Source organism: Phyllostomus discolor, chromosome X (assembly GCF_004126475.2).
Source record: "Phyllostomus discolor isolate MPI-MPIP mPhyDis1 chromosome X, mPhyDis1.pri.v3, whole genome shotgun sequence".
Lineage (NCBI taxonomy): Eukaryota > Metazoa > Chordata > Mammalia > Chiroptera > Phyllostomidae > Phyllostomus > Phyllostomus discolor.
In genome coordinates this window covers 21,943,231-21,961,559 of record NC_050198.1, presented here as the reverse complement: position 1 = coordinate 21,961,559, position 18,329 = coordinate 21,943,231, and the positions used below count along the sequence as shown (strand labels likewise).

The 18,329-nt window shown below is 38.9% G+C and overlaps 1 protein-coding gene across 1 annotated transcript in view; it reads right to left on the bottom strand.

Annotated features, from left to right (window-relative positions):
- Window positions 1-11,229: 11,229 nt before the first annotated feature.
- Window positions 11,230-18,329, bottom strand: part of XK (X-linked Kx blood group) — a 37,721-nt gene continuing 30,621 nt past the window's right edge. The window contains exon 3 of the mRNA XM_028523176.2: window positions 11,230-15,092. Within this exon, the coding sequence (XP_028378977.1) occupies window positions 14,266-15,092 (827 nt within the window). The 3' untranslated portion in view covers window positions 11,230-14,265. The remainder of the gene's footprint in view (window positions 15,093-18,329) is intronic.

The window sequence follows — 18,329 nt, the reverse complement described above, 5'->3', positions numbered from 1 at the left end:
TGCTGAGAAGGACTCTGAAGCAATGGCAAGTGTCAGTAAGGCAAAAGACATCTTGATTGCCATCCTGGCCTGCCATGGGCTTGGAATGGAGAGGAGTTTGAAATGGAGAAACCAGCTGAAAATTTGCCTTTCCTGCCCCTTTAGTGACTTAACATTTAATGACTTAATCTTTACTTCTCCCAAGGATTTTCAAGGTCACTCTTTTAAAAACATCATTTCTAATGAGCACCTTGCTGGGTGGTATGTAAGCCTCAACCATATTTCTGCAAGGTGCATTTTTGAGGGAATGTATAATAGAGGTGAGTCAAACAGTGGAGGGGAAAAGAAGTGGAAAGAAACAAGCAGGCAGTCACAGAATAAGGAAAGTAAATGGGAAGGAGAAAATTAGGATATGTACAACTTCTAAAACAGCAACAGGGCAGGGCAACTGCCAAGTCTGTAAATGGCTGAGCAAACACTGCCCCCTGGTGACCAAGGAGAGTGTGACTTTCAAGGGGGTCACTGTCACTATTTGAAAAATGTGAGAAAATGGATAAATGAAAAGAAAATTTTAAATATTTAAAGTGTATGTTTTTTCCATGTGTATGTATGAGGTCTGTCTGGAAAATGTCCAGCCATTGTTAATATAATGAGAACACTGTGTGTAACATCAATGTAACCTGGCAGTCAAGGAGACTGGGCTGGAATGTGCATGTATGAACAATGATGACTTCACTGCACTAGTCAGTGGCGGCAGTAGATGCCATTAAGTGAACATGTGTATGCATTATGTGGCCCTTGCATTCAAAATCACAGAGCAAGCAGAGCAACAAATCTGCCTCAAATTTTGCATCAAACTTGAACATTCCTCTGTGGAAACTATTCAGATGATTCAGAAGGCCACAACTATGGGAAACTGGTGATTGGCAGCTTCATCACAGCAACGTACCTGCTCATGTATCACATCTTATGCGGAGTTTTTTGTGAAACATTAAATCAACCAGGTGACTCAGCCCCACCTACAGCCCAGATTTGTTGTCCTGTGACTTCTGGCTTTTCCCAAAACTCAAATAGCCTTTGAAAGGGAGGAGATTTCAGACCCTCAATGAGATTCAGGAAAATACTACAGGGCAGCTAATGGTGACTGGGAGAACTGTGTGAAGTCCCAAAATGCCTACTTTGGAGGGAACTGAGGCATCATTGTCCTATGTACAATGTTTCTTGTATCTTGTGTCTTCTTTAATAAATGTCTCTATTTTTTATATTACATGGCTAGATACCTTCTGGACAGACCTCGTATATGTGAGCTGGGTATAGAAACCAGAGGGTATTAAGAAGTGAGACTGAAAGGTAAATGAGGAACATGCATCCTTTCTTTATATCTGGCATTTACTGAATGTTTGCAACATGTGAGGCACTAGTCCAACTGTTGAATATGTATTATTTCACTTGCTCCTAACACCAACCTTATGAGATAGTACAAGTGCACATATAGAGATTGAGGCACAGAGGGGTGAGTGCATGCAGCCCAAGTCATTCAGGAAGGAACTAGCAGTGCTATAAGTTCTACCCTGGAGGGTTAGCCAGAGCCCAGTGCATGTATTTGAAATACAAAGGAAGCCAGAGATTGAGAGTAAGTTTCAAAGATTTGTAGAGAAAGTAGGTAGAGCAAGGGGCTGAATTAATAATGAAGACAGGGACATAACGTATCTTTCCCCAAGTGAATCACTCCACAAATATTTACTGAGCCACAACTCAGCACTCCCTTCTGTGTTAGGCACTGTGAGGGCTGTGAGTCTAATATGGGGTAGAGTCCCCACCCTCCAAGAGTTCACAGTCAAGTTGGGGAAATAAAACACACACAAGGACACAATCAGAAAGCAACATATAACTGCATCAAAAGATGGTGTAAATTGTGTGAGTAATGGTGATGAATAGGAGGAATTAGGAGGCAGCAATGAGCAAGGCTAAGAAGTACGGGTGGGAGTACTGTAAAATAAGCCACATTAGGTTAATGGAAGTAGCGTGGTCTTCTTCAGCCTCCAGAGTCATGCAACTCTCTTAGTACTATGAGTTACAGGGGACAAAATATCCCCATTCCTCTGCCTAAATGTTGACCTCACTTTTTAGGTCTTAGAACTCCTTAGGACCCTCTCCATACTTCAAGATGTCCAGGACCAACTGATCAGATTTCAGGGCCTAAAGTAGTCTGCATTAAGCCCTTGAAAGGTGAAAGATGTGCCTCGGGTAACAGGTGGTTGAACTTTTCCTCCATTGGTCTTATAATTTTAAGAGTTGAGTATTGTCAGTGATACAAAATAGATAGGGTAGGTCTTATAGCCTACTGTTAAACATTTAAGCTATTTAAACCTTTCTAATGTGAGGGAAAGGATTCTTCTTGATGTGCCAGACAAACTAACTAGAGTTCTGCATTGGGCTTGAAGGAGAAAAAATATCCTGTTTCTTTTCAGAAAACTCTCTCCTTGGGGATTGTCAAGGAATAGGTGGATGGTCTGTGTAGGGATTGAAGTTTTTCTTGGCCCCTGACATGATTGCATCAAATGTCATGTAACTATGACCCCTTCAGCTAACTGTCTTCCTCTACAATGTTAGAGCACTTAATAGTGTTAACTTTATTAACTTTTTTAAATTTTATTTTAACCATTGTTGTAGTACAAATTTCTATCTTTTACTCCCATTGCAGACCACCCACCCTGCCCTCCCCTCCTCCCTCCCATTTCCACCCACCCCTAGTTTTTTATCCACGTGTTTTTTATACTTGTTCCTGTAAACCCTTCCCCTCTTCCCCTGAAATTCCCTCCCCTCTCCCCTCTGAACACTGTCAGCCTGTTCTCTATTTCAGTGTCTTTGGTTATATTTTGCTTGTTTCTTTGTTTTGTTGTTTAGGTTCCTATTAAAGGTGAGATCATATGGTATTTGTCTTTTACTGCCTGGCTTATTTCGCTTAGCATGATGCTTTCCAGATGCATCCATGCTGTGGCAAAGGATAGGAGCTCCTTCTTTCTTTCTGCTGCATAGAATTCCATTGTGTAAATGTACCATAGTCTTTTGATCCATTCATTTACTAATGGGCACCTAGGTTGCTTCCAACACTTGGCTATTGTAAATGGTGCTGCTATGAACATTGGAGTGCATAGGTTCTTTTGGATTGGTGTTTCAGGGTTCTTAGGATATAATCCTAGCAGTGGAATTGCTGGATCAAAAGGCTGATCCATTTTTACTTATCTGAGAAAAGTCCATACTGTTTTCCACAGTGGTTGTACCCATCTGCATTCCCACCAATGGTGCACTAGGGTCCCTTTTCACCACAACCTCTCCAACACTTGTTGTTTGTTGCTTTGTTTATGACTTTTTAGATTAAAAAATAAGACTTGATACTGTAGGTTCTAGGCTCAGATGTTCTCTCACTCACTAGTTGGCCTTGATGAGTCCTACCAGTTTTTTCCAGGAAAGGCAGAGAATAGCCATGAACACAAAGATTGTTTTAGAAGAGTAGGATTTGAATTACAGAGTTCTTTACTCTGGGACCTTCATGGTTTCAGTTCAGTGCTTGGAAATGTAGAGTTCCTTGCCTCAGTCCCCAGCCTTACACCCCAGCAGAAACAACCCTCCCTATTAAGTATTCATGTTCTTGCCCCTTCATATCAGGGTAATCCCAGAGAAGCCACCAGTCTTGCTTATTCCCCCAGTTTCTGACATCTGCAAAACTTAACCACATTGGCAAATTGGGCAAGATTGAGTTGTGAGGAGAGCCTGGTAGTTAAACAGTTGGGCTCTGGCATCAGATGATATTGGGCTTGAATCCTAACCCTGATACTTGCTATACAACCACAGGTAACCTTCTTTTTCTCACTAGTATCAGCTTTCTTTCCTATAAAATGGAAACAATTGCAGTAACTGCTACATAAGGTTGATGTGAGGAATAAAAGTGATCATGTGTATAAGACACTCAGCATAGTGCCTGGCTCATGTCATCACTGTCCTTTTCTTTTCCTTCTCATAACATGGATCCTGGTCACCTCTCCAATGTCACCTATCTCGCATGGTCCAGCAGCACTGACATACAGGCTGTTACATAGTGATAAAAGTCCTTTTTACTAATTCCAGGCTTCTGCACACATCCCTTTACCAGGAACATTCTTTCCAGTGCCTCCAGTAGGCAAATGCCTATTCATGCTTCAGATCTCAAGCAGAGGCAGATCTGTTTTATGAGGCTTGAAGCATATACAATTTGATCTGGGAAGAGGCTTTGAAAAAAGATTTAAAAAACAAACTCAATAGTACATATGAAATGAAAGAATATTTAGAATGGAAAGGAAATCACAACAAATTACCGGAGCCTTGGTTATTCAGATCCTTTCTGTGATCTCTTTGGGCAATGTGGCAGAAATGCTTAGTAAATGAGCTTCCAAATTGCATCTTGACTTGTCTTCCCCACCTAGAACATGCTACAGCTCCCAGAATTCACTGTGTGCCCTGAGGCCTAAGCTTTATAAAGTTCATGGTAAAGTCACCTCTGATCTCAGATTTTATGCAACTTTCTCTGTGAATCTTCTCTGAAACTCTAAGACCATATCTGGGTTCCTCATCTTTGTTCTTAGGACCACCTAGGTTATAGCCTCATCATAGCTCTTACTTCTGTGCATTGAGATCACCAGGTCAGGTGACTGTCTCTTCAAATAGACTATGAGTTCTGGAAACCAGGGCTAGTGTTTTAGTCTATCCTCAGTGCCTAGTCCAGCACTGGGCTCATGGGAGACTTCTTTAAATATCTGTTGAACTAATGAATGAATACCAAGTTTTTCCCCTCTAATTTCAGGGAACCCTGATTCCCCAGAGCTGTGAAGAATTCTCCTCCTTGTTCTTTCTAGATGCCCACAGCCCCACAATTTCAATCCTGTGATACTAAAATAATCCCCCTAGTAGGCATTCTCACAGGGCAATTGGGTATAATTGCCACTATTTATTCAATATATGACTTATTTCAGAGAGCTTCTTAACCCACAACATATAATACAAGAGAACATGAGTTAAATATGAGGTATTTTTTGGAAAGAGGGGATAGGGTGCATTCACATTTTCCCCAATTCATCAGCTCTGCTGGGTCTTTATTTTTCAGAAATATCAATGAAAGACACTCATATTTTTCCCACTCATTGTTTCTTGCAGGACACAATTTTTGTGCGTATTCTTCTTTCCATAAATCAATAGATGGTGACCTCTTTGTTAACCCCAAAGGGTGAATGTTGTGTAGTCAAAGGAAATCATGGCAATTCCATTCAACTTGCCATAGACAGCTTTAGAGGTGGGGATATAATTCAACTCTGGCCAATAAGAAACAGAAAATTCTGCTGTGGTGGGGGTGGATGGTTTCCAGAAAACATTTTCCTCCCCAAATAATAGATACTAAAACAGAAATGAGTGTTCTAATTGTAGATTCAGTTGTGTAAATGTAATGCCTGGAGCTCATGTTATCATCTTGCAGTCATGAGACAAGAGTGAAGAGGAAGCAACAAGTTGAAGATGGCTGAAAGGAAAGCTGGAAAGCCTCTGGCACTCGAAGATATTTAGCCCACTGGAAACTAGAATCACCTCTCTCCAAAAGCCTTGTTCATTTAAATAACAAAATCCTTTTAAGTTATTTTTAATCAGGTGTTCTACAAATTGTAGCTGAAAGCACCTTGATATAATTTCTAATACAGTCAAGAAGGAAAATTGGGAGGTGATTTAAAGAATGCTTAGAAATCACTTCGTTATTTTGGTGGCTATTATAATACACATTTATTAGCACTTTGAAATTATAAAACATTTTTGCTTTAATGACATACGTTGTGTGTAGGTAGATATTTTACTTTTTGAAGATAAAGCATTCACATTACATTATCTCTTGTATTAAGCTGGAAATGAGATAGGACAAGTGATTTTCATGTGAATAACTGTCTTCTTAAAAGGAAAAGAGTGTGTTATGAGCACACATGAGAAAAAAAATCCAGCAGAGTACCTTCCAGGGTACCTTCCAGGGTAACAGTTCCCAACATTTCCAATGACAAAGGGTATCTTTTAAGGTCCCCTCTCACATAATAGTGGTTGAATTTTTAACAACAGCTAATGGTAGAGGCTGGGGGTGTTAATAATAAAGTGAATTTAAATAGTGACTATTTTAATCAGTCCTGAGTTTTTCTCAAACCCATGGGTTTGAAAAATGATTATAAAGTATGTGTCAGACATCTCTGGTTAGTGTGCAAACATCTGCAGTTAGTGGAGAGGACTATGATGCTTTTCCAGTTCTTGGAGGCCTGCAGCCCTATAGCTGGACATGATTGTTCTAAAAAAATTTGCCACTCCACTTAAGGTCACCTTGTTAGGAAGTGATGCCAGGGAACCATTTTCTTCTCTACTGGGTGGTGGTGGGAATGATCTTACAGAACTACTCAAAAACTGAATTTCTAAATTCTGTTTTGTTTCTTGAGTGCTATTGCTCCTGAAAACCTGACTCATTAACTGTAGAATTTAGGTAATTAAAATAGGAAGCCAACTGGCAAGAAATTAAACCAGTACATGTAATGCAAATGTCTATAGAGGATGATATTCCCAGGGCTCTAGGGAGCAGGCTAATCAGGCTTCAATCAGGAACTCATCATTCAGAGAGAAAGAATTAATTCAGGATAGGAGATAGGGAGGGAGCAGAATTACAGGCAAAAACTCAAAAATCTGTCTGGATGAAACTCTCCTTGGGAGGAGGCAAACCCTGAAATCTCCTCACAGGAAAGTATATGCTTCTATGGATTCTGGGTGGGAAATCCTGATAACCTGCTACAAAGAGATAGGGCTGAATACTGTTCTAGGTTACAAAATCAGCTTAACCCAACAGTTTTAGACTTCCTTGGCCTAATGACTTCCAGAGAAAACTACACACAGAGAGGCTGAGGAGGAGGAGTGAGGAATTCCCCACCGCAGGCTTCTGAGGCAGACACACCTTCTTAGCAGGTTAGGGGCCTAGTCTGACAGGGTGTGTTGAGTACTGGAAAAGGAGGGATTAGGATATTTCTGAATTTCCCAGCTCTGCACAAATCTCTGCTTCTATGAAGTGCTTTTTCCTGAAAAAGAGGAAAGCCTCAAAATATTACTCATTTAATTACAGTATATAGTTGACATTTCTGAGCTTTCCCATTTGCAAAAATGTTCATAGAGAATATAGTCTCCTGGAGAAAGGGACCCAAAGAAATATAACCATAGAGGAGTAATATATACTTTCTTTATCTTCTTCTTAATCTTTACAAACTTGAACCCAAACTCTGTAAAACATTGGGGTGGGGATGGTGAGAAAACTAAAGGCTCATATATTAAGCAGTGGACACTTGAGGCCTAAAATGAATATCCATGAAAAAGAATTACCTACAGTTCACCAGTAAACATTCCAAATTTATGATTTTAAACTATTGGTCAGTGCTGATAACATGTGTATGTTTTCTTCAAATAGCTTTTCAAAACTTACTGTAGTTTCCCTAGCATTTATAGGCAAGTTAAAACTTACTGATAACTTTGTTCATTTCTAACTGCTTGGACTCTGGAATCAGACTGCAGACAAACATTTGAATCTTAGTGTCACAATCTACTAGCTATGGAAGCTTGAATGCTACTGCCAATTTCTCCAACATGAAATTAATAAAAAAATAATACAAAAGATAGATCTCCAAGATGGTGGTGTAGGTAAACATGACTTACCTCCTCACACAACCACATCAAAATTACAACTAAACTCTAGAACAACCATCACTCAGAACTAGCAGAAATTGAGTTGAATGGAGGTCCTGCAACCATGGAATTAAATAAATCACATCCATCCAGACTGGTAGGAGACGTGGAACAGGCTAGTCCACAACCATGTGTGGTGGATAAAATCAAGGGGGATATCTTGGGAGTGAGGGGATCCCAGCCCTACACCAGGGTCCCCAGCCCAGGGCTCCAGTTCCAGGGAGAGGAGTCCCCATGGCTTCTTTCTATAAAAGTCAGTACAGATTGAGTTGGTGGAAGAAACTGAATTCCCAGACTGTTCCTCTTAAAGAACCCACATATACACTTACTCAGACTCACTCCCACTAAATTCCACCATCAGGGCAGCAGCTTGAAAGGCACCAGTGGCATATGGGGAGGAACTGAAGTGTCTGGCATCAGGGTGAGAGCTTGGGGACAACCCTCTCCAAGACAAAACTGCTGGCAGAGGCCATTGCTCCTCTTCTGAGCCCTCCCCCATGGAGCCACAGAGTACAATAGGCACCACATCTGAGATACAATGAACCTGGCTCACGATGTTTTCCCTGTCCATTGATTCCCTGAGACTTCACTCCACCCAACTTACTAGCCCACCCAAGCAGTTAATAGTAGCTTTTCCATACGAACAACTTGTCTTGGCACGTGCTTCTGATCTTTCAAAATCCTCTCAAAGAAGCCTCTGTACCTTGCTAAGTGGCCCCAGGCCTAGCACTAGCAAAAGCTGACCTTGGTTCACAGCCTGGCCTCAATAGAGCACCTCCAAGACCAGCACAGGAAGCAGCCAGCTGTGGATTGCTTTATGGCTTATACCAATTGGACCCAGGCAGAACACAAGGAGGCATGAGAGCCCTGCTGAAGTAAGCCCTGCTCTGTGGAGTGGGTCCCATGCACAGCCGATCTTCCATGGAGGCTGGAAGTTGGTGGTCAGAGGTCATAGCCAGTCCTTGTAGCTGATGGGCCTGGGTAAATCCTTCCCATTGACCTGCCAACAGCAACCAAGGCTCAACTACAAAAGGAAGGTATACTCAGCCCACATGGAGGGCACACCTCAAATACTCAGCTTGGGTGAGAGGGGAGCTGTGCCACTGGACCCTACAGGACACCTACTACATTAGGCCATATTACCAAGACACAGAGTCAAAGCAGCCCTACCTAAAACATAGAAACAAACAAAGAAACATGGCCCAAATTTAAAAAAAAATCAAAACTCCAGAGAAAGAGCTAAATGAAATGGAGATAAACAATCTATCAGATGCAGAGTTCAAAACACTAGTTCTAAGGATGCTCAAGGAACTTAGTACCTCAATAGCATAAAAAAGATCCAGTCAGAAATTAAGGATACACTGATTGAAATAAAGAACAATTTACAGGGAATCAGCAGTAGAGTGGGTGGAGCCAAGAATCAGATCAATGATTTGGAACACAAGGAACCAAAAAACAACCAACCAGAACAGCAAGAAGAAAAAGAAATCTAAAAAAAAAAAAAATGAGGATAGTGTAAGGAGCCTCTTGGACAACTTCAGGCAGTCCAACATTCGCATCATAGGGGTGTCAGAAAGAGAAAGAGTAAGAATTTGAAAACTTACTGGAAAAAATAATGAAAGAAAACTTCCCTGATTTGGTGAAGGAAATACACATACAAGTCCAGGAAGCATAGACAGTCCAAAACAAGATGGATTTAAAGAGGCCTACTCCAAGACACATCACAATTAAAATGCCGAAGGTTAAAGATAAAGAGAGAATGGTAAAAGCAGCAAGAGAAAAGTAGTTAGTTACCTACAGGGGGGTTCCCATAAAACTGTCAGCTAATTTCTCAAAAGAAACTTTGCATGCTAGGAGGGACTGGCAAAGAATATTCAAAGTGATGAAAAGCAAGGACCTACAACCAAGATGACTCTATCCAGCAAAGATATCATTTAGAATCAAAGGGCAGATAAAGAACTCCCCAGACAAGAAAAAACTAAAGGAGTTCAACATCACCAAACCATTATTATATGAAATGTTAAAGGGACTTATTTAAGAAAAAGATCAAAACTATGAACAATAAAATGGCAATAAATACATATATATCAACAACTGAAGCTAAAAAGCAAACTAAGCAAACAAGAACAGAGACAGAATCATGGATATGGAGAGCATTTTGATGGTTGCCAAATGGGAGGGCAAAAAAAGTGGGAGAATGGGTGAAGAGGTGGGAGGATAAGTACAGATAGGTGGTTACAGGATAATCATGGGGACATAAAGTAAAGTATAGGAAATGGAGTAGTCAAAGAACTTATACGCATGACCCATGGACATGAACAATGGTGGGGGGATTGCCTGAGGGAGTGGAAGGTGCTGTGTAGAGGTGGAGAAAGGGGGGAAAATCAGGACAACTGTAATAGCATAATTAATAAAATATAATTTTAAAAACTTACTAATAAATTTAAACAAAAAGAACCTCATAGAAGAGAACTGACTAGATTTTCTTTGTTGAGGAAGTTTTGTGAAAACAAATGAAGTGAAGGCACAATTATTAAACAGAATATGGACTCTAGATTATATACTAATATTGTACCCATGTTAAATTTCCTGAATTTGATCACTGTATTGTGGCTATGTAGCAGGATGACTTTGTTGTTAGGAAATGCACACTGAGTATTTTAGGGAAAGAGGGGTCTCATTTTCTTAAATGAAGATAAAGGAAACATAGCAAAATGTTAATAGGTGAATCTGGGTGAAGGATATAAAGGAATTCCTTACAGTATTCTCAAGGATTTTCTATTAATTAGCTTGAAATTATTTCAAAATAAAACATTTACATATACCAAATGAAGTAATTTTAGTTTAACATACTTAAATACTATATTTGTAGACATTTGGTTTTCTCAAGGGATTGATTTAACAGCAAGAGTTCTCCTCCAAAAGACCTATCCTATAGTTAAGTCTTTCCAAATCGCAAGGCCACCTTCAGAAGAAAATTAATTAGTGAAACAATTCATGTCTACCTCATACTTTGAAGTGACCCCTTTAATGATAAATGATGTTTTTTCTAATCATGGATCATATTTACATTTCATTATATGTTTATGTTAATATCAAGTCACCACTTTGGTATTTTATATTTCTGAATCAGTATACTATTTGTATTTGTCTAGAAGAGATTTATATTGCCTCTCTTCTGTTGTATTGCTTGCAGCAATCAACAGACAGCTAAGCAGAATCTTGGTATCCAGCAATGCAGCTTTAACAGAGTAAATGCTTACAAAAACAATCAGAGGAGATCCCATGGACTGTTATTCTCACAAGGCAGAATCCTAGAAAGCTCAAATTTCTCATCCTACAGAAAGAATTTCCAGGTGTGGTTACAAAACCATAACTAATCATAGCAAAAACCATTTTCAAATTTCTGTTTTTACCACAGTCCCTGAAGTCAATAAGCCATAAAAGGACTGTATAAAGAATGAAAGGCAAGGAATATTTCAAAAATTAATTTATTATATAAAGAAACAAACAATACTAGCATCAATGGCTGTAGAGCAGGAGCCTGCAAAAACTCACATCCACAATTTACTGGTTGAGAAGTACTGACACATACACTCATAAACATAGCAGTAATTTCCAAGGTGGTTTTCAAAAAAATGCTTCACTTGACAATCAATTTGTTTGTTTTCTCATTTACAAGGCTGAAAAGATTAAACCCACATTCAGTAAAAGTCTAGCAGGATCTTAGGCATTTGAGTTGTAAATGACCAAAACATGCTGCTATGTCCTTTATGAAAGATGATAGACACAAAAATTATAAACTCATCTGCCATCGAAAGCAATTTCTCAGACTGCAGTGGGTCTTTTCCCTCCAAGAGCTGTGTGTTTCAGTGCAAATTTTTCTAAGCAAGTAACGTTAAGAGAAGGGCAAAGGTTGAGTTTTCTCCAAGAGTAAAGACAACTTACATTTGCCCTTCCATAAGGCCAAAGGCCAATGTATTTACTCAAGACACTTATGTGGATGATCCTACTTGTTTCTTTTCTAACAGTAAAATAGTAATAATAACCTGTTTATCAATTTGAATAACTAACTATAATAATAACTTCTTCAACATATATGGCACTTGAAAAATATTTTCAAAGCATTTTCACACTATAATTTAATTTGATCTTCCTGACAACCTTGTGAGGTAGGCAAGTACATATATATATCATCCAAATTTGGTGGATGGGGAAACTGAGGCATATGGCTGTTAACTAACTTGTAGGGCTTGACAGGGAGATGCCAATCTCTATAGTACACTGCCTCCAATAATGAAGAGAGAAAGTCTAAACATGTCTGATGATCTTATTTCAATATATTTTAAGAAAATACTTGACTTCCATTGAGCCAAATGGTAATAATTCAATTACAGCAGGTGCCATGACAAGTTATGGCATATAATTAATTAGACAAAGTTCTGAGAGTTTAAAAAATTAAAATTCTAACTGAAAACCACATTTTAACTTTCAACATGTAAGGGAATTTGCTGGTTTGCTTGTATTTAGGGCAACCTAGATCTGTAGTCTGTACTATAGTTTTACTATTTCAGAGATATAATTTAAAAATTTTTTAAATAAAAATTCTTAGTGCACCATGACTTAAATTTTCACCATGCAGAAAAAAAAGCAGTGTTTTGTCTCTTCCAGAGTGAATGGACACACATGGACTCAAAGCAAAGGTATCTGTAGATCAAGGGTTAAAGATGACAAAATGTCCAATTTAGTTACTAAATCTCTTTGCCCTTATATAAGTGGCTTATAATTGGGCTTTAGGAATCTGACAGGTCATCAATGTTAGTCTGATATGAGGTCACTCAAAATGCTTACCTATTTTCTACATTAAAATAATTTAAAGTGTATTTGAATACTCAGATTTTATATTGGTTCTTGAAACAGGCTTCCAAACCAAGGCTGGGAAGTACCACTCTCTCCATCCCTGTCAAATTCTGACTACTAATCCTGCTCAAACTCACCATTTTTAACCTGTCCTCTCACAGACTAGCTGTTAGAAACTGGATGGGCCAGAAAGTTCAGCCAAGTATTTAGACTTTCAACACCGACTGACATGCAATGTCCAGCCTAGTTGGTGACAGGTCACCTGCTTCTAGGTATTTCATTATCAAGATGCTTATGGTAGAAATAATGGCACTAAATCCAGGCATTTTTCCAAGACTATTGAGGATATGCTATGCAATCCTTTTATGAAACAAATAGGGTTCAGAAAGTATACTGAAGATAGAAGGATATAGAAGAATAAAATTGGAGATCTTGTACAAATTAACTCATAGTCACACCAAATCAAAATGCATTCAGTTAAAGACAAGTATCTTCTAGTCATTTAATCACTTTCTATAATTTAAAAGTTTCTGAGGGCAATATCTCACTTGGTGGGAGAAGATAAACCTTTTTCCTTCAACTAATAAAAAATGAAATGTCTTTTATACCCACACTAGGTGAAATATTTCTGTGGAGTTTTCTAGAAAAAAACTTAAGTTAACCAAAGTAACTTTTTTTTTTAACTTAACCAAAGTAACTATTGTCTGCAACTTTCCTAACAGGCAAGGATGAAGCACAGTAAACACTACGGGTTTTATTTTCTTCTTTATTAAGAAGGTAAATCTTAGCAAATTGTACTAGAAATTTTCCAGAACTGCAGGACAGGACTGAACCTTGAAAAGGTGTAAGCTTCACATTTTCAACCTTCCAAAGAACTTAAGAATTCTGCTTACAAAAGCCTACATCATTTTGATTTTTTTAATGATCATCTTGTTCCAGAACTTCTTCAACATACTGAAGGAACACACAACTTTCCTAAAATTGTAGGGCTCCCATAACCAAATTTAGAATTCAATTTTGTATCCCTGCATCTTTGGGTACAAAGTCTCCAAATCTAGACTTTTAAATCGACTACATACAGTAAGCCAAGATGCCTACAGTTGATTATATAAAAAGAGCCCTAATGAGATGAAAATGGAACACCTCCCTATTCAAAAACCAAACTTGAACAGCTCTCTCTGAAAGCTCTGACAGTAGTGATGTTGCCAATGGCAAAACTCCAGTAAACTTCTCTGATCACCAGGCCAGCTCTTGGGTGAAAACTATGCTTGGGGATAATACAATATTAGTCTACTCAGATCAGAAATCCAGAAAACTAGAAAACAAGAAAGCCACTGTCCTCATTCTACCTGACAGATCTAACCAGCTCAAGTCAGATATCATGGGTACTTTGTCAGTGGAAAGGCCAGTAACACCTGGGAGAACACAGTCAATTGTGAGTGGTGGTGACTTAAACTGCTCCTCTGACACTCAGATGTTTCCCTGGCTTCTCTCCATGTTCCCACACACCCAAGAGCTCTCTAAAGGGAAGCAACTCCCAAAGAGTTGAAACTAGCTTCCTGCTTTGTTACCTGTGCAGGACTCATCACTTGTATCATGAGCAGCAATGAACTCAGAAAACAGTTTCTGCCCCAAGAGACTCAAGTTCCATTAAGCAGAGCAGAGCTCATCAGCATTCAAGATCTGGCTGGGCATAGAACTTATTTTACTGCTAGAAGGTGTCTCATCTCTGTCTCCAGATGACCTTACATCTGTCTTTCCTACAGATGTTGAGGATTTCTGCCACGGGCACTGACAGCAAATGCACTTTAACCACCGCTGAAAACTTTCAGAAACACTGGAAGAAAAGAGCTTTTTGCAAGGGTGGAAGAACTGATAGAATATCAGCATGAATAGAATGGCTGCGCAGTACCCAATAAGCAACTTCAAAATCAACAGAGGTGCACACACATACATATAGATGTCGGTCTTGAATATATACCACATAAGGAGGAGAAAGGCATTCTCAATGAATCTCAGTATGTAGTATACCAGTAGCCGGTACCAGTTCTGGGACTTGCTGATGAGGTCGGGGCTGTTGATTTTCAGCTGCACAGCTGACCAGCAGAACATGTTGATACCGGCATAAAGGAAGGTGAGGAAACACAGGACAATGGTGGTGCCCACTCGGCTGAGGGCCTTCTCAATGTTCTCAGGGAATGGGGAGCCACTGCACCAGAAAAGGATCCAGGGGTACAAGAAGAAGCTAAAGAAGTTGATGAATATGACGAGCACCACCCAGGCCTTCAGGACAGACGTAAAGAGGACGAGGACAATGACTCGAGTAGCAATCTCAAAGCTCCTCCAGAGGAAGATGCAGACATAGGCCAGAGGCTTCACTTTGACATCGTATTCATCATACTTGATCTTGATGGCTAGGATGTTGCAGCGCAAGGCTCCATACACAATGGACAACAAGGACAGCAACATGCAAACACCTGGGGAGAGATGAGAAAGAGCACTGTCAATTCTCACCCCCACCAAGAACCCTACTATGACAAGCTCTGGCCAGATAGTTCAGTTGGTTAGAGTGTCATCCCAATATGCCAAGGTTGTGGGTCGAATGCAGGTAAGGGCACATACAAGAATGAACCAATGAATGCATAAATCAGTGGAACAACAAATGGACGTTTCTCTCTCTCCCTCTCCCTCTCCCCCTGTCTCTAAAATCAATTTTTTTAAAGAGAATCATACTATGGCAGACACTCTGTCAGTCCACTATCCATATTCCTTGGACCCTTCTGTTTTATGTGCACAGGCTGACTTCCATCTGTCAGTTTCTGCACACCGTGCCTGAGGGCATTTTCTAGGGCTGTAGAAGACTGCTCTGGCAAGGTGCTGGACAGTTCTGGAAGAGCCCTCATTACTCTAATTATAGCCCTGATAAGAGCTGGAATGTAACCACCTTAGTTTCCCCACCCTCTGAGTAAAATAACTGTGAGGTGTATGTTCTATACCCTTTACCAGTATTTTCTCATAGATTACTTTCTAGTCACCCATGGTGATGCTGTCTAATAATGCTCCCTTTATTGGCTGCCTCCCCTTCCCTGTTTCCTTTCCCTTCTCCCATGTTCCTTACACATTCTACCAAAAATACATGCAGTCAAATCCTTGTCTTGGGTCTGCTTCAGAGTCAACTCAAACTAAAACACCTTCCTGACCCCATGTTGCTCTGCCTGAACATATAGAGTACTTTACATGGTGTGTTTTGTTTCCTCAATTGGCTTATAAGTTTCCGCACAGTCAAGAGTGACAATGTCTGATATTTTTTCTTGATCTCAACATATACCAATAATAGGTACACAAACAGAAGGGGCTGAATAATAAATTTCTCAGTGAGTTCTTCTTTACGTGCAGGATCTTTTACATTTATATACTGACTACAGAATGCTCACTTTCCTTTAATCTTCAGTTCTAGTCCCAAATTCTGCAGATGGCTAAAGAAATGAGAACCTCACTGTTGCTGAGAGTCAATCTGCCTTGGGCCAAAAGATCTCAGTGTTTCAAGAAGTCTCAACTCAAAGTAGTTTTATTTCTTAAAATGACATGGCTAATGGGTTTATCCAGTTTATACAAAGCAGCAGGACAAGATATGCTCATTTACATGGAGCATGGTACTGTGTTTGAGAGCATGACACTGCTGACTGTGAATTCTACTATCTGAGAAATGTGCTGCCAACGCATGAGCACAAACTATGTGGTTAAAACATAAATATAATCATTTAACATGTGCTGCCACCAACTCCAAATACTGGAGCAAGAAGGAATGGGAGGCAGGGCTTGGAGTTAAAAACCAAGAATCTAGCTCTGGTTTTAGTCTTGTATTGCCAGGCTACACTGGGGAAATGGCAATCTCTCTGGGTTCTGTTTTCTTACCTGTAATATTGACGTAACACTTTCCATGCCTGCTTCTTAAAATGCAATGTCATTGTAACATAACTGTCTCTTCCTAAATGTGTAAGTTTAAATGAATGGGAATAAAAGGGTTTTAATCTTATGTAAGTTCTGAATCAATGGAAAAATATCCATATTTGGTGGGCATAAAAACTCTGAAACCTTGGTACTTATTTGCCTGGGAGAAGCTAAATCTTACTCAAAGTATCAAATTTTCTCATAGTCTTTGGCACTGATTTAAATTATTAATATCATTGACTGGAAAGACCATTGTCTAGTAATCAAATTTAAAAGATTTGGGGGAGTAATGGGGGGAAATGGAGACAACTGTACTTGAACAACAATAAAAACTGTGAAAAAAAAAGACAAATAATACCACAAAAGTAGACTGAGAAGTAATTGGACTGAGTCATTTTTCTGGAGAGGCTAATTCAGTGAAATATTATAAACCAGTACATGTTGGTGAAATATGTTTATATGTGTGCTTATGAATTTCTGTACCCTAAGAATCTAGTATTGAATCCTTTTCTTTTAGTCTTTTTTTTAATTTCTTTTTTTTAAAGATTTTATTTATTTATTTTTAGGGAGAAAAGGAAGGGAGAGAGAGAGAGAGAGAGAGAGAGAGAGAGAGAGAGAGAGAGAGAGAGAGAGAGAGGGAGAGAAACATCAATGTGCGGTTGCTGGAGAACATCAATGTACCCTGGCTGGGAATCGAACCTGGGACACTTTGGTTCCCAGCCCGCGCTCAATCCACTGAGCTACGCCAGCCAGGGCTTTCTTTTAGTCTTTATATTTTTCAACTATAATATCAGAGAAAGGCATATTTTTGTAAAATCTCTAAAATTACTTTTAAATATGTTTTAATGCTAAAATACAATGTCGATCTGTCTATGGACAAATCCAGGTTTGATCAGAAAAAAAAAATACTTCAAATACAGGATATGAGTTAAGTGTAAATAATTAAAGTATAAATTATGTATTCATACACATACAGTACTTACATTGTTATATTTATGGTACTTTAATTCCAAATTATTTTTCCTTTTTATTAAATTTCTTAGGGGTAACAATGGTTAACAAAATTACACAGGCTAAATTATACAGGTTTCAGATGCACAATGCTACATCATTTGTATATTGTATTGTGTATTCATCACCCCATGTCAAGTCTCTGTCCTTCACCATTTATTTCCCCTAAACCTGCCCTCACTCCACATCCCCTGGTAATCACCACACTGTTGTCCATGTGCATGAGTTTATTCTCTTTTTTGCTCAATCCCTCCACACACACCCATTCTCTATCTATAAGTCTCTCTCTATTTTGCTTCAATTTCACTAACTGTAATCTGTCTATTCAAATTATCTGGTTCTTCCTGATTTAGTTTTGGAAGATTGTGTGTTTCTAGGAATCTATCTATTTCTTTCAGATTGTCCAATTTTAGGCATATAGTTGTTTGTAATATTTTCTTACAATTCTTTGTATTTCTGTAATGTTGGTTGTTACTTCTCTTTAATTTCTGATTTTATTTATCTGGGTCTCCTCTCTCTTTTCTTGATGAGTCTGGTTATAGGTTTGTTAATCTTGTTTATCTTTTCAAATAATCAGCTATTAGACTAATTTATTTTTTGTATTGCTGTTTAGACTCTATTTCATTTATTTGTGCTCTGCTCTTCATTATTTCCTTCCTTCAACTCACTTTGGGCTTTGTTTATAGCTCTTTTTCAAGTTCCTTCAAATACAAAATTGGATTGTTTATTTGAGATTTTTCTTGTTTCTTGAT